We start from the raw sequence: 26,884 nt of genomic DNA on the forward strand, positions 1-26,884 counted from the left end.
AGCTATTACGGAGAAAACTGTCAAGGCTCTCGTGCTTGTGTTTGGCGGGAGGCGTTCCTAGGACTGGGGTTTCTGGGTCACGGGGAGGAGGCCATTTAGCTCTGGCGGAAACTGCCCTAACAATTCTGCACCTCAGAGGGACCAGTCTTAGTTCCCACCAGCTGCGGGCGAGAATTGAGCTTTTGTTTTTATTTTGATCTGGGAGTGCCTCTCCCTCAGGAGGTGCTCGCTAAATGTCTGGGAATTAAATTGAAAACCTACTCGTCCATTTCCTCGAGAGCTTTACTCCATCAAATGTCTCATTTGGGCCTTCAAGCTCTCCTTCTGCACCGACTTGATGCACATATCTTGCAAACTTAGATCCCCTCTATGTGGAAGACTCCTAGCCCCCTGCAGTCACCATATTATCTTCCCCACTCCTGTTCCAGAGGCTCAGGGATGAGTTTCCCTTCCAATCAGTAAGTGATCAGAACAGTGCCCTTCAGCAAGCTGGTGACCTGCTGATCCTCCTCCAAACATGCTTGTCTCGGCTCAATGGCCATCCCTTCCCACCCCCACCAGACTCACCCCTCTGGAGTGCCCATCTTTTCTATAATCACTTACCTCTCTCCTTCTGGGATTTTTACATCTGCTCCTGCTCCTTTATATTTGAGAAAACACTGTGTTTTAAGAGCGCTTCAGGAATCACCCAAAATAGAACCGTGTCCTTTTGTGTAATCCTGTACTTTAAAAGACAAATAAGTGGAAGGACAGCCCCATGCTGAGGTTTAGGTGCTCAGGAGGACCTCGAGTGAGTGGTCAGAGCTTGACCTTCATGAGAGAAAACACCAGAGAATATCTGTGTGGCCCAGGATAGAAAAAGGGCTTCCTTTTTTTTTTTTTTTAAGATTTTATTTATTTATTCATGAGAGACACAGATAGAGAGGCAGAGACATAGGCAGAGGGAGAAGCAGGCTCCATGCAGGGAGCCTGATGTGGAACTTGATCCCAGGACCCCGGAATCACTACCTGAGGTACCCAGGTGTCCCAGAGAAGGGCTTCTTAACCAGAACGTTAAAAGCAGAAACTCCAAGGCAAAATACTACTACTAATAATTGATTAGATGAAAATGAATGTTCTGTTCAAAAAAGACATAATGGGGACAGTTCAGGAACCAAACTGTCCACATCCCAGTCTTGCTTTACTGTTTCCTGTGAGTCCACAAGCAAGTTACTCAACCTCTTTATGCCTCCATTTCCTCATCAACAAAATGGGAAGAATGGTATCTACATACGGGGTAGTTAGGAGTTTTAATACTTATAAATTAGGGTGCCTGGGTGCTCAGCATCTACCTTCAGCTCAGGTCATGATCCCAGGGGTCCTGGGATCAAGCCCCACATCAAGCTCCCTGCTCAGTGGGGAATTTGCTTCTCCCCCAGCTCGTGATCTGTCTTTCTCTCACAGGCTTTCTCTCTCTCGCTCTCTCTCAAATAAATAAATAAAATCTTTAAAAAAATATTTGTAAATCATGTAGACCAGCACCTGGTACTTGAGAAGAACTAAAGTAGTATTTGTAAATATTGCCTAGGATGGTAAAAAATAACTGACCAGAGATTAATATCTTATTGCTATCATTTTTAAAAAAGATTTTATTTATTTATTTATTTGAGAGTGAGAGAGAGCACAAGTGGGAGGAGAAGCAGGCTCCCTGCTGAGCAGAGAGCCCAATGTGGAACTTGATCCCAGGACCTTGGGATCACGACCTGAGCCAAAGGCAGATGCTTAACCTACTCAGCCACCCAGGCATCCTTTTATTGCTTTTTACATTACTCCTTAGCTACATGCAACTGTTTTCAATGCAAATGAATTAGAAGTAAATACAATCTAAAATGCAGCTCCTCACTCCCACGAGCCACATTTCCAGTGTCCATAGCCACATGTGGCCAATGGCTGCCGTATTGGGCAGCACTGATTAAGACTATACAAGGCATCTGCAAGTCAACAAGAATAACGCACAACCCCAATAGGAAAACAGGCAAAAACTGTGTTCAGGAAGATTAGGGAAGAGAAGTCTGAAAAGCTAATCAGTCTATGACGTGGTACTCAAAATCATTTGTAATCAGAAAGATGAAAATTAAAACAGCGAGTGTTTCTCTTTTTTTAAAAGATTTTATTTATTTATTTGAGAGAGAGAGATCACAAGCAGGGGGAGGGCAGAGGGAGAGGGAGAAGCAGACTCCCCGCTGAGCAGGGAGCCTGATGCAGGACTCAGTCCCAGCACCCTGGGTCATGACCTGAGCTGAAGGCAGATGCTTAACTGAGCCACCCAGGCACCCAAAACAGCGAGTGTTTCTGTATACCTCTCATAGTAGGAAAAATCAGCACGGTGGATAAGCCAAGGGTCAGCAGAATGTGGGGACAGAGGAAGCTCCTGCCCCACTCCTGAGTGTGTGCCCTGAGTGGCCATGGGAAAAGTCATTAGCAGTGCTAAGTAAGTCTGGTTAAGTCAGAGTCACCAGCAATTATGTACCCAGGCACCCACCCCAGGCAGATTTTCACTGAGTCTGTAAGGGGTGGATGTTCACTCCAGCAGCATCTGTGGAAATGGAGCTGGAGGCCACCCGGTGTCCATCCCTGGGGAACAGGAATGTGGCAGATGTACCTACGGAGCCTCGGGCCCAGTGAAAGCTCCAGATGGCACATCCAATAGACCACCCAGGATAGGGCTTAAAAACATGGTTCTGGGTGAAAACAGGAAACAACAGAATATGCTTTAACTTCGTGCCGTCAATGTAAGTTAAAAATATAAGCACTCAAAATAAAGCACATGTTTTGCAAGAATGCACTCCAATAAGACCAAATTAAACATTATATTGGTTGTCTCTCCAAGGAGACGAATGAAAGTAGGGTTTGGTGATAAGAAGGAATGAATGAACGAACGAACGAACGAGAGAGTGAACGAAGAGGGGCATTGTACAGACCAAAGTGGAAAGATGCCATAAACTGAGGAGAACGATGAACTTGACTCTCTCCCAGTTTGAAGATTTTTTAAAAAGAAATTTTAGAAATACTTTTCCCAAAAGGAGGTAAAAGCCAAGTGATATAAAAATAAACTTGAAGAGGATTTGCACAATCTATGAATGGCAAGGATATAGACTGCATGAGAAGCAGTTATGCTTCTAAGTACCCATATCAGGAAGATTTGACCCTGTCTATGGGGACAGGTACTTCTAACCTGAGCTTAAAGGTCCAGAGCAGCCCCCATACATTCTCTCTTGCTTTCTAACCATGCTGACATCTCTTCATTGCTCTTCTGTCCTCAAGCCCTCCCTCTCAGCCAGTAACCTCACCCTTTACCATGAGATCTCTCCAGCCCCAGGGCCTTTGCACATACTTCCCTCCTCACCCACCTAGCACATGGTAGTTATTCCTCCACAAATATTTATTGACATCCTGACTTCCAACCGGCAGAGAAAAATCTAGCTCCTTTCTACACTTGGGTTAGCGGAGGTATGAGCTTGGCTGAAGTCCCAGGGAGAGGGTAAATGGGGTAGTGGAGTCAACCAGGGGCAGCACAGCGGAGGTGGCACAGCCAGACCCAGGAGCCAGGCACCACATGTTAGCTATGTGACCATGGACAAGTAGCTCACCCCCTGGGTCTCAATATCCCTGTCAATGAAATGAGAATAGAACACTCAGCTAATAAAGATACTGGGGCATAAAATGGGATCTCAGTATGTAAAGCAACAAATATACAACCTGACAAAGGAAAAACTCAATGACTTGCCTTTATCAGCAGATTCTGGTATAACTTAGCCACAAGTAACACAAGAAGAATAAAAATGATGAGGAAGAAAATTTATGACCAAACATTTATGTCGGACTTAGTAAATTTCAAGCTCAGTTCCAAGCACCTCGCATAAACTCCCATGCCTATCAGGGTAAGCACGATTGTCATCCTCATCTTACAATTCAGGAAACTAAGGAACAGAAAAGTTGTGTGACTTGCCCAGGGTCACACAGCTAGTGATTGGAGGAACAGGGATTTGAACCCAAGCTGCCTGGCTCTTAGAAAGGCTGTTTGCCATCTACATTACAAGAAGTCTGGAGGCTGGGTGGTTGGATGCATGGTTGGCTCCACAGCTTGGTGATGTTCCCAAGGAATCCTTCCCATCTTTCCACTCTGTCATCTCCAGTGTAAGGACTTTTCTGGTAACCTTTACCACTCATGGTCCCAAGATGGCCACCATGTTCCAAGATGTCTACACAAGAGCATCTGGCTAAAAAAGAGGAGAGGTTGTCACCTGCCATGTTACTCTTAGGGGAGAGAAACTCTTTCCCAGAAGCCCCCAGCAGGCTTTCTCTCAGGTCCCATAAGGTACATGATTGGGTCATGTGACAGTGCTCCCATCGAAAGGAATCCTGGGGAAAAGAGACTATTGGCCATTTTATGACTCTGATGGAAGAGAGACTCCCCTGGCAAGGGATTGGTTGTTGGATAAACAACCCTCAGTACCTTTCACAATCCTTTTCCTAGTTTAAGACAAGTCCTTCTTCTACCCAGCCTTCCATCTCTTCTAGAATATACTATTAGTTATCTCTAGGCTTTTCTACATTTCACTTCCTTATTATTTATTCGACAAGCATTTATTGAGCACCTGCTGTATGCCAGGCACAGTTTTATGTTTCGGGGATACAGCTGTGAACAAAACATGAAAATTCCTGCCCTGGGGGGGGGGGGTAGGGGTTAGACATGCAAGAGCAGCGCCATCCGGTGGAACTTTCTACGATGATGGAAACCAACTCTCCACATGTGGCTATAGAGCACTTGAAATATGTCTAATGCAACTGAGGGGCTGGAAGTCTAATTTAATTTAATTTAATTATATATTTAAACAGCTATGTGTAAGTGCAACTAATGCAACTGAAAAAACTAAATGTCTGATTTAACTTAAATTAAATTAAGGGTATATTTAAACAGCTATGTGTGGCTAGTGGTTACCATATCGGGCAGCTGAGCTCTAAAGGCCAAGGGATACATTATCGACTTTTCTCTCTGGACATATAAACATATTTAGTGTCTCTCACCCTGAAAATCCTCCTATCTCATATCCAGGCTCTTGTTTCTGGTTACTCTTGTCTCCAGCCATCAGCCATGGCAAGACTCTCCCATGACCTGATGCTTCTCATCGTTTGCACCTGACTCATCCAGGGGCTACCCTGAAGATCAGTGACCTTGCCTTCCTCAAAACACTTTTGAACTTGACCCCCAGGGATGACACTCTCTGACAGGTTTCCTCCCATCTCTGTGGCTTCCTCTTTCTCACCAACCTCCTGCCTCTACGATTTCTCTCTTAAAATGTTGCTCTTCCCCAACATTCCACTAGGAGCCCTTGGCTTTTTTCATTTGACCTGTCTACCCTAGAATATCTGGTCTACCATAACCATTTTCCGCCACTCTTTTCTCACCATTACCAGATATTTATTGATACCTGCTAGGCCACAAAAGGTGCTACAGGTACTACAAAAAAAAGATGTTTGTCTTCATGGTACTCACAATCTAGAAGAAGAGGTGAATAATAAAAACAGATTAATAACCAATATCATTCTGGAGAGTGAAGGATCTCTTTAGCTAGAGGGGCCAGGGAGATCCTCTCCAAGAAGCAAACTGTGAGCTCTAAAGGATGTGAAGAGGGCCAGCAGGGCAAAGAAGGAGAGAGTTGGGGAGGACAGGCATTTGCAGTAGAAGAAATAGCCAATGTAACATTCCCATGGCAGGAAAGAGCTTTCCCTGCTGGAGGAACAGGTCAGAGTGGCCAGAGTGTGGTGGCACAGGGCAGTCAGTGGGAGTCAAGGCATACAAGGTCTTGTGGTCACCACAGAGTTTGGATTTTATTCCAAGACTGATGGAAGCCAATGGAAAGTTTTAATAAGGAAGTTACAGAAACCTGGCATCTCTAACTCAACGTGTCCACAGCCCAGGCTTCATCTTCCTCCTGGATCTTCCTCCTCCAAACCTACTCCTTTCCCATCTCAATTTACCGTGACTCCAGCCTTCAGGCAGCTCAGGCCGAAACCCTGCAGACATCTTTGATTCCTCTTGTTCCCATCCCACCATGCTCAATCTTTCCATGGGAAGCTCTGGTGGCTACCATATTATTCTCTATAGCGCTTCCCACCATCTGACAGATCATGTTTTCCCATTGTCTCTTTGTTCATGGCAGTGTCCTCAGGCACCTATAGTAGGTGCTCAATAAACCCTCATTGCATAAATGAACAACCGTTGCTTAGTGGCTCATTCAGAACCGGGAAGCCATTCTTCTTTCCTGTCTTTCCCACCACGGCCCCCACCCTATCCAATGAATCATGTGAGGTGGAGAACTGGGGTTTTGGAGTCTTGGGGTCCTGGCTTTGAGTTCTTACTCAGTGGCGTGGACCTCCATGCATTTGTAACTTCTCTGGGCTCTAGTTTCCTCGGGAAAATGGGACTCATCCTGCCGACTGCTGGGATACAGGGAGGATTTGATGAGCCCAGGCAAGCTCCCTGATGCCCAGCAATCAATGGCAGCTATATTTAAATTGGGGCCTCCTTTGTACTCCCACTGCCTTTGTCCTAGTTCCAGCCCTCATTACGCTGGCCTGCTCTCACCGCTCCCTCCTCACTCTGCCTCCATCACTGCCCATCTGTCCTGTCAGCTGTCAGCCTTGTCTTCACCACGCCAACCCTAATCACATCCCTCCCCTGCTCTGAAACCTTACATGACTCCCACTGTCCACACGATAAGACCCACCTCCTCAGCGTCCAGTTCACAGCCTCCAACACCAGCCCACCCATTTCTCCCCACCAATATCCTGAACAAAGCCTCTGCCTCCATAGGGTTTTCTTGGACACAGAAGACTTCCCTGCCCCATCCCATCCCCTCCTAATTCCTTCTCACCCTTCCAGGATGGGGGATGGAACATAGTAAATAGGTGCCTGTTAGGATTGCACTGGGCCAGAGTGGGGCCAGATTATCTGCATTTCTGGGGCTTTAACAGGTTAGGACAAAGGCCACACAATGAGAAAACGCAGGACCAAGGTTTAACTCCAGATCTGAGATTTTGTGCCATGCTGCCTCCTTGTACTTGGGCTCCCTGGCAATGCTGACCCCAGCCCTCCTATCTGTATTCAGGTCCTCCTCATTGTCCTGTAGCCTGGGGCTATGGAGACTATACTTGAACCTCACCCACTTGTGAGATCATCTGAGGGCGGAGTCAGATTCGTCTCAGCAGTACCGCTGGGTCCAGCCCTGCCTGGCCCAGACCCGCCACAGCTCACCTGAAATGCAGTGGCCCCATCACCCCCCCACCACCACCAATTTCTGGCCTTGCCTCACAGGAGGCTTTCTTGTAATACAGATCATGTCCCATCCCTCCAGTGCTCAGAACCTTCTGTGGCTCCCACGTCACTTGGAGAGGGAACCAAACCACAACCCACAGGGCCCTGCACGATCTGCCCATCACCACCCTGCCCTCACCTCCTCCCACTGTCACTCTGGCTGGCTTGGCTCCAGCCATACTGGCCTTCTCATGCTTCCTCAGCTGCACCAAGCTAGTCCACACCAGCAGAGCCATGTTCATTGTTTGGTTTGGTTTTCTGTGGGTTTTTTTTTTCCTTTTCATTTATTTCCAAGTAGCTTAGCATACTTCCTATGTGCTGGGCACCATGCTGACCACAGCACATGTATCAATTGTTTAATCCCCACACCCCTTTGAGGCGTTTTCAGTACTGTTTTATCCCTCTTCCACAAAAGGGGAAACTGAGACACAGAGAGGAGTACTGGCTTGTCCAAGGTCACCCAGCTGGGAAATGGCAGAGCCAGGATTCAAACCCCATGTGGATTGGGCTCCTAATACTGAACCACTTTCCTGCCAGTTGGTAAAGAGCACCAAGCCCCAAAGGTCCTGCCACTCTCCCTAGCCCCTCCCCTGGGCTCCTGGGCCACCCCACAATTCATTCCAATTGTGCATTGTGAAATATATTGGACCTCACCCCTACCATATGTGGCAGGAAGCTTCCATTCCTCAGTCTAGCATCTATTGACTACCATCAATCATACACCCTAGTTGGGGGTCTTTGTAAATCATCTTTTATCCTGTAAGGCAGGAACGGTTAATACAGGGGATGAAACTGAGGCCAGCAATGTAAGGTCACATGCCTGTGGTCACCTAGCCAATAAATGACATCCCACTCCCATCTGACCCTGAAACCCACCCTCTGTTTTCCACTCTGGCTTCTTTCTTCCAGCATCTTGGCGACAGTTGGGACGGAGTTTGACCTACGGACGCTGAGGGCAGTTCGAGTGCTGAGGCCGCTCAAGCTGGTGTCTGGAATCCCAAGTGCGTGAGTTTCTGACCCTGGCAAGGGGTCTGCTTAGGGGTCCCGGGAGTCCTCAGTTTCCCCTCTGCAGAGCATCTCAGAAGTGGCCCCTGGGTGCTCCCAGCTTGTGATAGCGCAGCCTTCTCTTAGGCAGAAAGCTCCCAAGGGATGCCCAGGAACCTGGCTGCAGGTCTTGGTGAGCTTCTGAAAGCAAGCCAGGAGCCTCACCTATAACCATAGCACCCATTTAGTGAGCACCTGCTGTCTATCAGGAGCCATGCTCATACTATCTCAGCCAGTACTCACAACTTTGTGAAGTTGGGAGAGAGTTTTAATATCTCCATTTTGCAGTTGTGGAAATTGAGGCTCAGAGCAGCTGAATAGTTTGAGCAGAGTCATGTGGCTGAGAAAGGCAGGACTAGGGTTAGTGATTGTTACCCTGAGCCTGGCCAGTAACACTGGTATCAGTGACTGTGACCATCTATTGAGTGCCTGCTGCATATTGGACACTATAGAGAGAACTTAAAGTGAATTGTCTTATTAGTTTGTCTTCACAATCGTCTGATGAACCCATTTTACAGATTGAAAGGCTGAGGCTCAGACAGGTTAAATTTTGCACCTGGGCTTTGGCAGCTTGACAGTGATGAGCTCCAGAGCCCATTCTTGTCCCATCTGCTTGCTTTCTCCTCCTCCAAGGGTGCTTCTGCTCCACCCTATGGGCATGGCTGCCATATTCAGGGTCAGATGTAGGTTCAGCTGCCAAAAATCAAAACCAAACAGTACTGACCTTTTTCTGTCCCACTGCCTCAGTTTCTGTCCCACTACTACTAATAATTTAAAAAGCGCTTGCTATGTGCCAGGCACTGTTCTAAGTATTTGCCATTTAAAAAACTCATTTGTTCTCCCAACAAGCCTATGAGGTAGGTTCTATTTTTAGTTCCATTTTACATCTCATTGGCTTCATCTGTCAGGTTCATTGCCATCCGGATCTAAAGAATAAGATCTCCCAGACGACCACCAGCAGGGTCTTTTTGTAGAAAGAAGGCACTTCTGTTTAGGTGTATGTAGGAACCCAGGAGTTGCCTGCATTGCATTAAATTAAGAGTCACCCCCAAGCTAATACTAATAAGAATTTCTACCTCTGATGCTACTTTGCCAGATATGTGCTTTCTCATTTAATCCTGAGAGGGAGGTGCTATTCCAGTCCCCACTTACAGATGAAGAAACCAAGATTTAGAGTGGTGACCTGACTTGCTGGAGGTCACATTGCTAGAAAGTAGATGACTAGGTTGGGTCCCTTCAATGCAGACTTAGCTAGGTGCTCGGATGGCCCTGCTTTATCTGGGGAGTGCCGTCAGGAGAGAGGGAATGAGGCCAGCAAGATGGGAGAGGGAAGATGCCGAGCAAGGATGCAGTCTCGGCCTGATCCCGTGGGGAGCTCTGGAGTATGAGTAGCACCAGAGTTATCCTCCAACCTGAGGCAGAGACTGCCGGCCTTTCATCCATCCATCTCTGGTCACTTATTGGGGGCAGGGGACAGAGAGGTTGGAAGAGAGTGGCTGCTCAGGTTAAGGCAGCTCTCCATAACCAAGGGCAGTTTACAAAGAGAAGGGGCAGCTGCAAGCCGTTAACAGCCAACACCCACAGGAGCTGGAAAGTGGGCACACCAGTGACAGAGGATATTTGGCTTGGGCACTAACCACGTCCAGTGTCCAGAGCCTCAACCGCTCCACCTCATCACCTCTATTAGCATCACCCTTACATTGTAGATCCCTGTGGCTTCCACCCATCAGGAGGTGCTAATCATGAGCCGTGCGAAGTTCTTCTAATCAAGAAGCAAGGCCTCAGGCTTTTTGTTTGAACCCTAATTTTAACTATAGACTTTCCTGATAGCACCGTGACTACAAACATCCAATTTGACATGACTCAGACCTGGGTTTAAGTCCTGCCTCTGTGATTTCTAACTCCCATGGATGAATCACGTTTCTCGGACTTGCTTCCCACCTCTGCAAAATGGGGATAATTTTACACGTGTGCCCACTTCATGGGGTTGTGCTAGAAGCCAATGAAATGATGTCTGGTTTCTTGAGACTGGAACTGGGACATTGCTTTTCTGTGCAGAGGTGCAGCTAACCTAGCTGGTGCCTTTGCATGAATTAGGAAAAGATGCCCCCTCTTGGTGGGAAAAATTAGGAAAAGGCACTCTGCTCTGGGTAAAAGCTTCCCAACACCCAGGAATATGGTTCATAAAGCAATCGATTTCTACTCCTTTCTTAGGTCATCAAATGACAGAGTATGCCAAATACTTTTAAAATATTTTAAAATAACACATACCATAACATATTAGGAGGGCTCATTCCCATTTTATGATGACCATCCTGTGTGGTCGGTCCCTTGTCATTGCTTCATCTCCAGCCTTGTGTGTGCTCTCGGTTCCCAGGGTTTGGGGTGCTTGCTCACAGAGCCATGGGGCTCTCTTGTGTCTTCTCAGGTTTACAAGTCGTCCTGAAGTCGATCATGAAGGCAATGATCCCCCTGCTGCAGATCGGCCTCCTCCTATTTTTTGCAATCCTTATTTTTGCAATCATAGGGTTAGAATTTTATATGGGAAAATTTCATACCACCTGCTTTGAAGAGGGGACAGGTAGGTCTAAGCAGCATGATGTGTTTTTTCCCAACCTTCTTCCCTTGGGGACAAGCTCCTAGAAGGGATCTGCAGGGCTTTGCTTCTTTTTCCTGGCAGCTGGGAGAACTTCCTTCCAAAGTGTTGCAGGCAAAGGCAGGGGGTGAGGTAGCCCTGGAGGTCTTTGTTGTTCTAGGGCCTTGTGTTGGGGTCCCCCAGAAGCTGTCCTAGGGGTAAGTGGTTTATTTGGGAAGTGATCCCAGGAAGTGCCATTGGGGAAGTGAGGACATGAGACAGGGAAAGAAGACATCTAGTAAAGAGGTGTGGTGTTATCAAGCAGGCTACCATTGTGGGCAGCTGGGACTCAGTCCCATTGGGTACCCTAGGGAGATAGCATAGGACACATGCCTCAGAGCCATCCCAGGCAGGGGGTAAGGGACCCTGGGTGTTATCCACCAACTTCTGTCTGACAGTGACATGGACTGTGCCTGGGTGGGCATTAATGTCCTGGCACAGCTAGCTGACCTGCACGCTGGGCTAGAGCAGGCATGAAAGGTGTTTTCAGCTGGGAGTATGTGGGGGCCAGGTAAACAGCAAGATATGAACAGGGTGCCAGTAGCTTCCACCTCGTAACCTCGCAGGAACTGCAGCCCATGCTGTGTTCTCAAGCAGGAAGAAAAAGGGCAGCCGGATCAGGAAGGAAGAAATCTGATTGCGTTGTGGGAGGCAATCCCCATTACCTGGAGAAAAGGAATAGAGAGAGGGTGGTCCTCCTGGCATCACCCAGAATGTGCCTTGAAGACACCCCAGCTAAGAGGCATGACACCAATAGTACCTAGCATAAGGTCCTGGTCCCTCTCTCCACACATGGTGCCAGGGGCAACCCTTCAGTGGTGAGGGTCAAGAAATGGGTCGGGGGACAGGCAGAGAAAAGCCAGGAAGGCAGGAGTCTCACTCATGGGACTCAGCTCTGAATCGGCAGCATAGCAGGGTGGTATCCCCCCATCCACACACTCGGGAATGGGTAGCTTCCAGATATGTTTTCAGTTAAATCTCCTGCTCTCCAAGCTCTTTTGCTCTCTGAAGCCCAAGAATCAAATGGAATCGGGTAAAGAGAGAAGCCTGTGTGTCAGTATTGGGACCACCTGCCATCTGGGTATAGCCAGGCCGGCTGGCAGTGCTCGTCAGAGGGACAAGGGAAACATGAATTCAGGGGAGGGACAGGGTGGATGGTGAAGCTGAAGGGGAAGCCATGTGAGAAAATGAAAGGGGTTTCATGCCTGTGTCACCGGGAAGAAGATTCTGTCTGGGGGTGGCTTCCTACCCACCATGTCCTCCTGGTCACCCCCCAAGTAGTAGATCCCTGGCCCCAGACTGCCCCAGACGGAAGGAAAACCCAGTAGGGAACGTTTATTCAAGATGTCCTTTTTCTTCCTCTTCTCCTGCTCCTCCTGACTCCTTCTCTCCTGGGCTTGTGAAGTTTGCTCAATATGGGATGTCCTAATTATTTCTCTCCCCGATGAAGAAGGTGTTAATTGAGGCAGAGCTATTTCTGCGCCTGGCCTCGTCACCCGGGCGGAAACGCAGGAGGGAGAGATACAGGGCAGGGCCCCTTGGAAAAGTCAGCCAAGAGCAGAGAAACCAGGACTCCTAGAGCCTAGGTTTGGGGGTTTTGTTGAGGTGGTTTGGTGTGTGTGTGTGGTTTTTTTTTTTTTTTTTTTTTTTTTTTTTGGTCTTTCTAGCCAAGCAGACACATAACTGGCTTAGGTCTCAGTGGGGTTGTGAGGGGGCAGATGTAGGGGGAGCAGCTGGGGGGGGCTAGGAAGCCTCATTTTAGGAGGATGACTGAAAAGCTTGCGATTAAAAATATAAGGCGTGTGAGTAAGAGACAGATATATACAGACACCCAGGCAGCAGGTTAATTTTAAAATATATTTATAACCAAATTCCTCAGACTCTCTGGACGGTTGCTTTTCTAGAAGCAGCCCTCTGAGTGTTTCGTGATGGGGGGGGGGGCGGAGGGTTGAGTGGGGCTTAAAAATCAGAAGAAGCACTGGGCAGGAGTGCTAAGGAGAGACAGGTTTTCAGCTGTGTTCCTTTATCGCCCAGAACCCTGGTTCCTGCGTGCCCAGAAGTGTGCTAAACACGCAGAGAAATGTGAAGTTAAAGTGGAAGGCTTTCTGCTTTCCAAGAGCCTCCAAAAGAGTTTGAGGAGACAAGACTCCTTGTCTGCAACTAGCTCGTTGCTCTTATCTCCCCACGAAATACGAACATTGAGGAGCTCTTGTGGCCCTGAAGAAAAGGAAGGACCAGTGCTCACTGGCTGACACAGGGGGCCACGGGGTGGGGTGGGGGGAACTGAGCCAGACTTGGTCGTGAGGTAGAGATGGAGAAGGTTCTGGACAGAGGTGACCTTCCCAACAAACGGTGGTTCTCATTTATTATAGGAGCACATGCATTTTCTTCCCCCTGCTCTGAGCCTTATGTTTAAAAGATTTTGCTTTCCAGCCTGTATTTGTTAAATAATAGTCCCCCTGTACCAAGTCCAGCATGAATGACGAAGGCATTTCCAGCCACTTAAACTAGTGGTCATTGCTTCTTGAGCAGTAGGTGTCACTTCTGAGAGTGGCGAGTGTCACATTGCATGATCTAGAGTTTCTGTTTAACCGAAGCTTCAAAGGCCGATGAGATTCACGCCTTCCGTGCTGGTTTATTTCTCTCTGCTGCGTGCCGAGTGGGGGTTGGGAATTTGTGTCCATAACACATCCATTGAGATATATTTTTATTTTGTGGAGAGCTTGAGTTTACACACTTGGCTGTTTGTTTTCTTGGCTGACAGCGTCATTCTCTGAAAGCCTTCAAAAGTGTGACTCACTGAATAGGGTCCTCTCATATCCACTGCTCTGGTCTAGTGGGGACACCCCGGGGTCATTCTGCGCTCCCCTGATTCCATGTGTTCCCGGGGTCACCCCATCAATACCTTGGAATTCAGACCCCACCTTTGGCGCCCAGCCCAACGTTTCCAGGAAGCCGTCTTTGGTTGCCAGCGAAAGGGGCATCTGTTGGCATGTGTCTCTTTCCTTGTGGCATTTTTACAATCTGCCTCTTGCTGTTTGGGGAGAAAACTTAGCTCCTGTGCCTAAGGGTAAGTACTGTGTGTACTGGCCTCCCTCGCCCCCAGAACAGCTCTCAGAGCCCAGTACATCTCAAAAAAAAGAAAAGAGGAGGAAAGAGAGAAAAAAGAAAGAGACAGAGACAGAGAGAGAGAAAAAACAGATGAGAGAAGTAAAGAAAAAAAAAAAAAGAAAAATCAGCCTACAGAAGAACAGCACCACACGATTCACATATTTGTCCTAATGGAAGTCTAGAGAACACTGCACCCAATCACCTCAAAATTGCATGGCATATTCACCCAAACCATCTGTATTAGGGAACATAAAGCACATCTCAACAGATCTTAAAAGACTAAATTATACAAGACATATCCTCTGACCAACGGTGTAATTAAGCTGGAAATTGGTAACAAACAGAAACTCTGAAAGTGTTAGGAAATTAAGAAGCATGCTTCTTAATGTACAGATGAAATGATAGGGTATCTGAGATTTGCTTTAAAAATATTCTACTGCAAAGCAAATGTGGGGAGGGGGTACAGATGAAACAAGATTAGCCCTGAGTTGATAAGTGTTGAAATTGGTGATAGGTGCATGGGAATTTGTTATATTATTCTATTTTTTTAAGATTTTATTTATTTGAGAGAGAGAGAGAGAGAGAGCACGTGTGAGCATGCAAAGGGAGGAGCAGAGGGAGAGGGAAAAGCAGACTCCCTGCTGAGCACAGAGCCTACATGGGACTTGATCCCACAACCCTGAGATCATGACCTGAGCTGAAATCAAGAGGTAGACACTCAACCGACTGAGCCACCCAGGTGCCTCTATACTATTCTGTTTTTGTAAATATCTGGAAAGTTTGTTTAAAAAACAAAAAAGAAAAAAAAAACAAAAAAGAAACACATCTTGGTTATCCATGGGTCAAAGAAGAAATGATAATGGAAATTACCGAATATTTTACTTGAGTGATCATGATAACGCATGGCAAATTTTGTGAGATAATAGCTAAAGCTGCACGCAAAGGGCCATTATGTGTAGCCTTAAAAGAACGTGAATCCATCTTAGAAGTTTAGGAAATGTACAGGAAAAGTACTCGGAAAAAAAAGTACAGGAAAAAAATGTACTTTAAAAAAAAAAAAAAAGCCTGATGATTCAGTTCAATAGTCATTTTTCCCCCAACAGTATTGAACCCTGACAGCCCCTATTTCTCAGAGTTGGTTTTCCTAGCCCCTTCCCCTGACTTTTGTCCCCCTTCCCTTTCACAGATGACATTCAGGGTGAGTCTCCAGCTCCGTGTGGGACAGAGGAACCCGCCCGCACCTGCCCCAATGGGACCAAATGTCAGCCCTACTGGGAAGGGCCCAACAATGGGATTACTCAGTTCGACAACATCCTATTTGCAGTGCTGACAGTTTTCCAATGCATCACCATGGAAGGGTGGACTGACCTCCTCTACAATGTAAGTGATGCAAACTCGGGGGGAGGTAGCCCCCGCTGGACCAGCCAATTCCTGAGGCTGCATTGGAGGGACTCTGAGCCGGTGGGGCCAGCGGGGCGGGGCACAGAGCTGCGAATCTTCAGAACTTTAAGTAGAGGAGGCCCCTCAGGACATGGAAATCCAGAGGGCACACAGATGCCAAATACGTTTCACTGTGCAAGTGTTTCAATATAATTTTAGATTTTTTTAATATGTAAAAGGCCCATGTGATTCAAAAGCCCACATGGATAAAAGAAGGGCCCTGTGCTGGGACTAATGTTGGCCCTCTGCCATCCCTGCCCTTCCCTGCAGGGTGAGGAGTCCATGGGGCTTAGGGGAGGCATCTACCAGCAGCGGGCACCACTTACCCCACTTTCTGGACCACCCTCTTGGATTATCCAGGATTCTGGAATTTTCTGCCCAAGCCGAGATTCTGTGGACTTGCATGAGATTCTTCTGTGGGTCTGTTCTCCAACTGTGCCACCACATGTCCTAGGAGCGTCTGTTCGCACAAATGTGGCTGGAGCTTAGACATGTGAGCAGAAGTGCCCATGCGTCTGTGCATGAAGCCCACCCCCACCCCTGGGCCAGACATAGCCGTGAGTTGGGGAGAAGACAAGCCATCATGCGTGGCCAGGGGGCAGGGCTGGCTTTGCTTACATCGTGATCTGGTGCAGACATCTAGGTTCTAAATTCCACCCTGACCTTCCGAGTGCTTATGAAGGTATGTTTACAAAGGAGAAGCATACAGCATATTTTATTTAGTAGTTTTTAAATATTTACACAGAGTATGTGGGCCTCCGTCAGTACTCTTGTCTGAGATCTTGAAAACATTAGAGACCAGTCCACCTGGCCCACTTGCATCCTGTTTCCCATCCCCCCACCACGTGCAACCCCTTTAGTTCCTTGGTGTGTATGATTTCAGTATTTATGCAAATATAAATGTAATCGTATCTATATCCTTTTTTCTTACCCCAAAGGCTGGCATTCTATACATACTGTTCTATTCTGTGGGGGTTTTTTGGTCACGTAACAACATATCCTGGAGATCTTTCCATGGCAGGACATGGAGTATGTCTTCGTTCTTTTGTACAGCTGCATAGCACTCCATTATTTGGAGGGCCATGGTTTATTTAATCAGTTCCCCAGAGACGAATGCTTGGATGGTTCCCCATCCTCTGACCTTGAACTCAGAGCTGCCATGAGCAGTGCTGCATTTATGTCTTTTCATCCTTGTGCAGATAGAGCTGGAGTTGGTGGTGTCCATTCCCCAGAAGTGGGTTCACTGGGTCAATGGTTAAAGTGTATTTATAATTTTGATAGATATTTAGATGTGCAGGTTTTAGAGCCTTCTCTGCCCTAAACACAGCACACCTTCCTCACCAGCCTGTGCAGGTGAAAGGCCCCCAAGCCATTTGCCTCTTGGCAGCTAGAGATGGGTGGAGTCAAGGATTCAGAATCAAATACAGGATGCCACAGGTGTAGCGACCTCATGGAGCATCCCCTGGGGCTGCTCCACACACATGACTCTGTTGACTCATGGAGGTATCCTCTCTGCCTGCCTAAGTGCTAAAATTGCCAGTTAAGTTTCTTCCCATATGAGCCAGGGCATGGCTTGCTGGGGAAACAATACCAGGCTTCTTTCTGCATACACAGTTGCTGAACTCTCCTCCTGGAAGCAGGTCTATGTTTCTTTTTCTTTTTTTAAGATTTTATTTATTTATTTGTGATAAACACAGAGAGAGAGAAAGGCAGAGACATGGGAGGAGGGAGAAGCAGGCTCCATGCCGGGAGCCCGAGCGGGACTCGATCCCAGGACCCCAGAATCACGCCCTGGGCCAAAGGCAGGCGCCAAACCCCTGAGCCACCCAGGAATCCCCAGGTCTATGTTTCTTAAGAAAGTTTTCCCCTTGGAAGTGAAGGGAGATTTACAAAAACCTATCCTTTTAATCAGTGGCTCATTTTAGGGTGGGATTGAGAGTGCAGCCTGGAAGTGGACTGCAAAAGTGCCATAGACAGTTGTACATGTCACACACTGCACAAGCCACCACGTCTCAGAAGTGTAATTTGTATTGTAGACTACATAGATGTCCACCATTATTATAGTTTTTTAACAAATGTAAAGACTGTAGGAAGAAGACATGGTGTTCTAATTTGTATAAAGACTCTCTGAGCATAGCATGTCTAGAAACAGATCACAGATCTGAGAAATGCTCAGTCTCTCTCTTGGACCTCACTTGCAAACAGCTTGGACAAAAGGTTACACCCAATTGCAAAAGCTTGCTAGGGGATTTTTATGGGTTCTAGGTGTTTACTTTGCAAGGGTGATATGAGAGGAGGCTGCAGGGGGAAATGAGCCCTGCTGGGAGTGAAACAGAGCCAGGAGCCAGGAAGGTAAGGAAACTCCAGCAGAGAATGGGACTGAGGAGCAAAAGCTAAAAGAATTGTAAACATGGGAAAGGGGTGTATCATGAGGCCAGATGTCCAGAGAAATTGTCCAGAGGTTCAGAGGAAGATACTGAGGATGTGCTTAGTGGTGGGAGAGTAAGCATGAGTAGGACCACAAATTTCCAGAAGATTCCCCAGTCATAAGCACCATTGTTGGAAGGGCTATTCGTCCTGGAGCTAAGCTGTCTTGGGGGAAACAAGCTCCGGGTAATTGGTGAGAGCACAGAGTCAGGTACGAGACTGCCTAGGTTCCCATTCTGACTCCACCACTTCCTTGCTGTGCAACCTTGGGCAAGTCACTTGGCCTCTCTGTGCCTCATTTCCTCTTGTGTGGTATGAGCAGAAGCACGGTCCCACCTCACAAGGCAGGAGCACTGAGTGAGGTGGGTACATGTGAAGTGTTTAGAACAGTGCCTGGTCCTCAGCAAATTGTAGGCCGAATTCTCCACGCTGGTGGGCACTCCTTTCAGAAACATATATGATGTTTTCATCATAAAAACTTCAGCAGCACCTAAGGAAGCGAGCTGCGGGGTCTCACTTTATTCCCCACCCTCACCCCACAGGTAGCTGTAACTCAGTCAGAGTAGCCTTCTAGAACTTTACATGTGCTTACATCCCACCGCCATCCTGTGGGTAGAAACCCCAGTACTGATCTGGGTTTCATGTGAGCCTAGAGTAATAATAAAGTACCTCAAAGTGGTGGCTAAAACATCAGACATTCATTATTTCACAGTCTGGAGGCCAGAAGTCCCCTATCAAGGTACTGGCAGGGCCAGGCTCCCTCTGAAGACCCTGGGGGAGGATCCCTCTTTGCCTCTTCCAGCTTCTGGTAGCTGCCAACAATCCTTGGCATTCCCTGGCTTACATATTCTCTGCCCTCCACTTGAATATCCCATCTTCACATGGTTGTCTTCTTATAAAGACACCAGTCATGTTGGATTAGGGCCCACTCTACTCCAGCATAATCTCCTCTGAACGAATGACCTCTGTAATGACCTGGTTTCCAAATAAGGTCACATTCTGAGGTCCTGAGGGTTAAAATTTCAATATATCTTTTGTGGGGGGAGGAAGGTGATTCCATAACACCTCCCAAACTACTGTACCTGAATCCCTTATCTGGGGCTTCCCAAATTAAGACACACACACACACACACACACATGCATACTACAGCTACTAGAGCCTCTCATTGCCAAAGGCTGGAGCTAAGGTGGCTCTCTTTGAGTTTCTGCTGGTGAGAGCAGAGATGTTGCTTTTCTAGATTCATTAGGACCCTGCTCTTATGTTCTGCCTCTGCCAGCCCTGCCCAGACCTGTCCTAGGACACCCCCTCAATCCATCCGGCAGCCGCAGGTCTGGAATCTTTGTCTCTGTATTTGTGCTAGAGCCTAGGCCTGTGGGCATGGCCTCACTGAATGGGGAGAGAGTCCAGACGCACCTGCTCCAAGTATCTTAGAATCCATGGGCACAGATGCCAGATGGATGCCACCTCCTGGGTGGGCAGTGCTTTATGATCCCAACATCTTGTTTCTGTTCCTTAATATCATTGAAATCCATTCGTGTATTAACTGTTGAGCACTTAGTGCATGCTGGGAAGTGGGCAGGTGATGGAGGGGAGAGGACCCACCAGGAAGAAGACAGACAGAAATCCCCAGTCTGATAGGGGAGATGGACACAAACAATAAACATGATAAATAATAAACTGCCCCTCCAGTGGGAGACAGTAAGCAAATACATAATATGGGACATAGTGACATGCCCTGTGAGGACAGAAGCAGCACAGGGGCAAGGTGGTGCTAGTCTCAGTCAGGCAATCAGGGAGGGCTCCTCAGAGGAAGTGACATTTCTGCAGAGAAGGAGAGCACAAGGCAGCTGTTTGTGGGGGAGGATTCTTGGCAGAGGGAGCAGCAGCAGCCCACCTACATGGCATGGTCTGCCCCCTTCCAGGTTTTCACAATTTTGGTTTGTACCAAAATTCTTTTCTGTTTGGCTTCCTGGTTAAATAAATGCCTTCTGGAAAAAGCCTAACCTCAACTAATCAGCAATGCTGTCAAAGGTTTATATCAGGATGTGCATCTCAGCATTATTTGTAAAAATAGAACAAAACTGGAAGCAACTGGTTTGGTACCGTCTGGTCACTTCGTATGAGGGAATATTACATCGTCATTAAAAAGCATCTGTTGGGAGAGTATTTACAGAAGCAGGGATTTGCTCACTGTATAATGATGAGTGGGGGGAATTGATTTTTTTTTTTAAAGAATCAAGGTGAGGTAAACCTTATGTCTTAGCTCCAGCTGCCATCACAAAATAGCATACACCAGGTGGCTTCAACAACAGAAATTTGTTTCTCACTGTTCTAGAGGCTAGAAATCCTGAGACCAGGGTGGCCAGCACAGTGAGGACTCTCCACCTGGCTTGTGGACAGCCACCTTCTTGCTGCCTCCTCACATGGTGGGGAGAGAGAGGGCTAGCTCTCTGGCATCTCATATTATAAGGACACTAATCTCATCATGGGGACTCCACGCTTGTGACCCCATCCAACCCTGATCACATTCCAAAGGCCTGTCTCCTAATACCATCACACTGGGGTTTGGGGCTTCCACATATGAACTCAGGAGCCAGGATCCCCTTTAGCCTGTAGCACCTTCTGATCTCAAGTGTGTACATTTGAAAATATAAGTTAGGAAAAGAAAGACTGGAAGACACTATACCAAGACGACCTCTTGTTCGGGAATCTTTATTTTCCTGATACTTCTCTGTATTATCAATTTTTCTACAGTGATTACAATTTCCTTTTATCATCAGAAAAAAATATTTAGACTTGTCTTGTTATAGATTTAAGAGGAAAAAAAGAGAGATTTGGGGTCATTATGACATGAGGAGATGAAGAGGGCAGGCAGGGGAATGAACATTTTCCCAGTATGTTCACGGTGTGCTGGGTACTCTTATCTACATCACCTGTCTAGACAGAGTCCACACCAAAGGTTTGATTGACATGGCAATAATTAATGGCCATTTTTTATTGTTTTATTATTACATAAAGTAAGTGAAGAAAAAAACCAAAATCTTCCTTACAGAAGAATTCCATCTGATATAGGAAGATACTCCCCCTCCAGAAGTGGATGTGAGTCTCTCCACTCATGGAGGGTGGGCTGGACTTAGCAACTCACTTCCAAAGAGTAGTAGGGAAGGGGGAGATAGAATCATTTGATAGGGGAAACCTAGCAAACACTACCCTAGCAAGTGACCAAGGTCAACACCCCAGTGAATGTGTAACTGTGTGGATGTGATGGGCGGGGGACCTCACTTCTGGTGTCCTTCCTCAAGCCTCATAACCCCTGTGTAATCATGAGCAAAACATCAGACGAACCCAGATTGGAGGGCATTCTGCAGGATACCTGACCAGTCCTTTCCCAGACTGCCAAGATCATGATAAACAAGGGAAGGCTGATAAACTATCACAGACCAGAGGAGCCAAAGGAGATATGACAACTAGATACAGCGTGGGGGCCTGGAACAGAAAGGGGACATTACTGGGGAAACTGATGAAATTCAAATAAAGTCAGGAGTTTGGTTTATAAATAGGGACGACTATTCACCATTTTACAAGTAAGAGTCCAAGGTTGAGAGTGTGGCCTGAAGATGGCAGCCAGGTTGTGGCGGGACCAGGTGCCCTGAACTGATCCCCAGGAAAGGGATTTGGTGAAAGGGAGGGTGAGAGAGAGGTGGGAAGGGGAGGAGAGAGGGAGAGCAGTTTGATTTTTCTTAAGATTTTACATTATTAGAGAGAGAGCGCACATGAGCTGGGGAAGGGAAAGGCAGAGGGAGAAGCAGACCCCTCGCTGAGCAGGGAGCCTGACACAGGGCTCAATCCCAGGACCCGAGATCATGACCTGAGCCAAAGTCAGCTGCTTAACCAACTGAGCCACCCAGGTGCCCCCAGAGAGCAGTTTAATTTTTAAAGGAGTAATTTCTTAAAATTCTCTTTAAAGTCTGGGGCAGAAAAGCTAGATCAGCAAGAGAAAAGCCTCCTTTAGAGACTTCAGAGATTTTTTGGGGGGGTTTGTTTTATTGAGATACAAGTTTGAGTTGTACAGGATGATGTTTTGTTGGGCGTATATTGCACAGTGATTGCCACCGTGTGAGTTTAGCTAACATCTGTCACCCGATAGAGTTACCCAAACTTGGGATTTTTCCCCCGGTGGTGGTGGTGGTGGCATGGGGAAGCTCACTCAGGAGGGCTGTGCTGGGCCAAAGCAGCCTGGAGGCTGGTGTGTGTGACAGGGACCTGCCCTCTCTTGGCTGATACCAGAGAGGGTAGGTGGAGAGGCTGAGGTCTTTAACCAGGACCCTTCATGAGCAACAGGGGAGTCCTGGCGGGACCAAGGCATCCTGAGTTAATTTTTGGCTGCTATTTGCTGAATTGACCGGGTGCCACATGTCTTTTTGCACTGTCAATCGCTCCATGAAACAACCTTGTGCGAGACACATTTTTAGCCCCGTCTTCCAGATGAGGAGACCAAGGCCTTAGAGCCAAGCATGACAAAATCAGAATCGTAACCCAGCACCGGGAAGTAATCATGCCACCCCCTCCCCTCTGTTTGACTCTCTCCTTCTTCCCCTTCTCCCTCTCTGTCTTTATTTCCCTTATGTCATGTCTGTCTCTGTCTCCTCCTCTTCCCATCCTCTTCTCTTTCTCCCTCTCCCTCCCCACCTCTATCACTGTGTTTGTCCCCTTCAGTTAATGTCAATTAGCAAAGTGGCAAAACTGTGCTTGGTTGATGGTTATAAATGTGTGTCTCTTAACAAATGGTCACTCGTGGTTGAAACTGATCTTTGACCTCAACCCTTTTATATTCACTGATGCTCCTTTTGGCCGATATCAAAGCATTAAGACTTGGGGGGGGAGGGTCCCTGGGTGGCTCAGCAGTTTGGCGCCTGCCTTCGGCCCAGGGCGTGATCCTGGACACCCAGGATCGAGTCCCACATCAGGCTCCCTGCATGGAGCCTGCTTCTCCCTCTGCCTGTGCCTCTGCCTCTCTATCTCTCTCTGTGTCTCTCATGAATAAATAAATAAAATCTTAAAAAAAAAAGACTGGGGGGACTTTGGATCATGCATTCATTCAACAAACATTCATTGAACGCCTCCTAAGTGCATGTGCTCTTCCAGGCACCCAGAACATGCAGTGAATGGAAGAGACAAAAATCCCTATTTGGGGGAGTTGACATTTTAGTGGAGGAAGCAGGTGATCATCAACATAATTAAGAGATTATTTATGTGTATGTGTAAAGGGCAGATAGTATATTAAATATTTGAGGCTTGGCAAGCCATGCAGCCTCTGTCACAAGGCTCAATCTGCTGTCGTAACACAAAAGCAACCACAGAGAAAATACATAAGGGAATGGGTATGGCTGTGTATCAATAAAACCATACATACAAACATAAGTGGCTAGGCCATGGGCTATACTTTGAGGACTCCTGTGCAAGAGGGGAATGAGAGCTTAAGGAGAAAAGTTAAGCAATAGAGGGGTTGTGGGTTGTCAAAGTGAGAGACTGCAGTTCTTCTAAAAAGCCCTAAAGGAGGTGAAGGGGGGTGCCATGCAAGTGTGCTAGGAAAGAGAGACGGAGGCAGACAAGGCAGCCAGGGCGAAGGCCCTGGGGCAGGAACGTTTCTGGCATTTGTAAGGAGCAGCAAGGTGGCTCACGTGGCTGGTGGGGAGTGAGGGCAAACAAGGGAGCTTAGGGCCAAAAGGAGGTGACAGGACCACATAAGAAGCTTCCTTACCATATAGGAAGCTATATAATCTATCATCTAAAGCAGGACAATTTGAGAGCAAGTACGGAAAGGAAGACTCAAAAAATAATTAACAGGCATTTTATGATCTACAATGGGAATAAACTGGGATATACGACCTTCCTCACAGCCACTGTGGGACCTTTTCTTTCACAGTCAAACCCACACCATTTTTATTCAGTATGCTGGGGAATTGGGTGTTCTCCTGAGCTGAGTTTTTTTTTAACATCTTTTTTTTTTTTTTTCTGAATGAACCATGCTCAAAAAATTAGAGGAAAATAAACCATAAAACAGAAGGCACTTAAGAATTTTACTGGGACTCAGCCATTAATTTGTTTGATGAGTATTTATTGAATGCTTGCTAAGCGCCAGGCACCACAACTAGGCACCGACAGTGCTGGGAGAATCAGTATCTCCTTTAAGGCTCTTACGGGCCAACCATTATAAATATTAAATACTATGTAAGTGTAGCAAAGAGGTGAAATACAGGGAAAAATCTCTATGTTGTAAGCCAGAAGGATGGTTCTAGCCCTAGCTGTGCCATCCACACCCTGTGCAAGCTGGCAAGTCATGTTGCTTTCCTCAGCCTATTTCCTCCATGCACTGGGTATGGAAATTGTGGGGATCAAGGGGTATTTTGTTGGCTCAAAACTGCTCTACTGAAGTGACAGTGGTTGTCTTTCCTGCCTCTTCATTCCCAGGGAAACAGCCTGATCATTTGGACCTGAGATAGTCTCCTGTCCTTGATATTATTTTTTTAAAGATGGATTTATTTATTGAGGAGGAGGAGCAGAGAGAGAGGGAGAGAGAGAATCTCAAGACTTCCCATGGTGCGCAGAGCCCAGTGTAGGGCTCCATCTCAGGACCCTGAGATCATGACCTGAGCTGAAATCTAGAGTCAGATACTTAACCAACTGAGCCACACAGGCGTCCCTGTCCCTGATGTTATTTAAACAATCCACTCCCAGGGACCTCAGGATTATGTGCATGCGTTATGTCACCAATGCTTAGTAAGTACCTATTGTATGCCAGGTGCCGTTCTGGGCACTGGGGAGGTGACGTTTTTGGGAGCAAGGACAATCCACAAATAAGCAAATGTATAAATCGACAAGATGATTCAGAAAACAAAGCATGCCGGGAAGAGAATGCATGTCTGACAGTGCTGGAGGAAGGGGCTAGTCCTTTGGGTTGGGTGGGCTGGAAAGGCTTCTCTGAGCAGGGCACAGTGGAGCTGAAGGCTGAGTGAGGAGGAGGAATCAACCACACTGAGATCAAGGGGACACTGGGCTCCAGGCAGAGACTCAGAGAACAGAAACAACTAGCACATTATAATCCTGAACTTTACCTTTTGGTGTACCAATTTCTCCATCAGACATAACCGGAGACATTCTTTTTCCCCACCTGCCTCATGAGATCCATAGAAGGATTAGAAAGTGGCATTTGAGAAAGACCTGAAGGAGGTGAAGGAGCAAACCAAGGAGATATCAGGGTGTACCAGCCAGGAAAACTATGTGATGCTGCAGTAACAAGCATCCCCCAAAGTCTCTGTGACATTAACAACAAACCTCTTTTCTTGCTCACACTACAAACCAGTGCAGATTGGCAGTGGGGGAGACGGGGCTGTGCTCACCATAGTCACTTGGGATCCAGCTAATAGAGCAGCTAGGACATTGCCACTTGCTGTTCCAAGAGGCAAGAGAGCCCTGAGGGTCCCACATTGACAGTTCAGTGCTCTGGTCCAAAAGTGGTGCAGCTGTCTCTACTCAATTCTTACTGGCCAGCACGATCATGTGGCCCTCAGCCAACCATGGGGGGCACCAGGATGGGGCCATCCCACCATATCACCAGAAATGTTTAGTGACAGCACTAATAAGAAATAGTGTTCCGAACTCTTTGAGCCTTTGGAAAAAAGACAGGGCTTTCACGAGCATGTCCTTTTCAGTATTACTGATCATGACAGGTGAGCAAATTTCCATCCTCCTTCATTTCCCCAGACACAGACTTGTGCACACACACCCGCCCTTTACCTGAACAGCCAAAGGAAGTCAGACCCAGGAGGGGACGTGTGAGCTCCTCACATTCTCTGCTGTCAGAATACCCATGGCAGCTCCAGCCATTCTTCTGGGGAAACAGTTTCCATTTTGCTCCCAAGCAGACCCCAGGGGAAGCCCACCTCTTAATCAAAAACTGCACCCACCCCTCTGCCCGCTTCTCCATGAGTTGGCTCCAGAACATGGAATTGAATGATTCAGGACAGATTGGAAGGAGAACAAGATCTCCCTCAGTCCCAGGGAGAAAAGTAGACAAAGGGAGGTGAGGGAGGTAAGTGAGGATGTGGGCCATGTGGGGAACTTGGACCCACCTCTCATTTAGTCATTCTACATTTATTGAGCACTGCTTTGCATGCCTGGCATTGTGCTAGGGAATATAGCAGTGAACAACAACAAAAAAGCACAGTGCCCTTGCTCCCTGTGGAACCGACCTTCCAGCTAGGGAGATGGACAGTGAGCAGGAGAAATAGGTAAAGTGTAGAGAGGGGGAAGTGCTAAGTGAAAAGATGGAGCAGGAAATGGGATTAGAAATGAAGGACCATCAAGGAAGACCTCCCAGGCATGCCTGGATGGCCCAGTGGTTGAGCGTCTGTCTTTGGCTCAGATCCTGATCCCAGGGTCCTGGGATCAAGTCCCACATCAGGCTCCCCGCAGGGAGCCTACATTTCCCTCTGCCTATGTCTCTGCCTCTCTCTGTATCTCATGAATAAATAAATAAAATCTTTTTTAAAAAAAGAAAGGAAAACCTCCCAGGGAAGGTGGCATTTGAGCAAAGACCTGAAGGAGAATAAAGGGGGAGCCGTGTAGGAATCTGGGGGAAAAACCTTCTAGGCAGTGGGAGCAGCAAGGTCAAAGATCCTGAGGTGGGACTGTGCCTGATGCTTCTGAGGAGCTGAAAGGAGCCCATGTGACTGGAGCATAGTTATCCGGGGCAGAGTGACAGGGGCATTGGGGGGTGGGGTACCTCTGCCATTTAGTAGCTCAGGGACTATATTTGCTTTCTATGGCTGTCATCACATAGAAGCTAGAAGTCTGAGACTAAGATGTC

At 47.3% G+C, this 26,884-nt stretch overlaps 1 protein-coding gene across 1 annotated transcript in view; it reads left to right on the forward strand.

Moving 5' to 3' along the window:
- The window catches only part of CACNA1A (calcium voltage-gated channel subunit alpha1 A), a 220,492-nt gene that overhangs the window by 91,516 nt on the left and 102,092 nt on the right, over positions 1-26,884 (forward strand). The window contains exons 4-6 of the mRNA XM_049098218.1: positions 8,267-8,358; positions 10,830-10,982; positions 15,334-15,527. Coding sequence (XP_048954175.1) covers positions 8,267-8,358; positions 10,830-10,982; positions 15,334-15,527 — 439 coding nt within the window. The remainder of the gene's footprint in view (positions 1-8,266; positions 8,359-10,829; positions 10,983-15,333; positions 15,528-26,884) is intronic.

The sequence above is a fragment of the Canis lupus genome, chromosome 20, assembly GCF_003254725.2.
Source record: "Canis lupus dingo isolate Sandy chromosome 20, ASM325472v2, whole genome shotgun sequence".
NCBI lineage: Eukaryota > Metazoa > Chordata > Mammalia > Carnivora > Canidae > Canis > Canis lupus.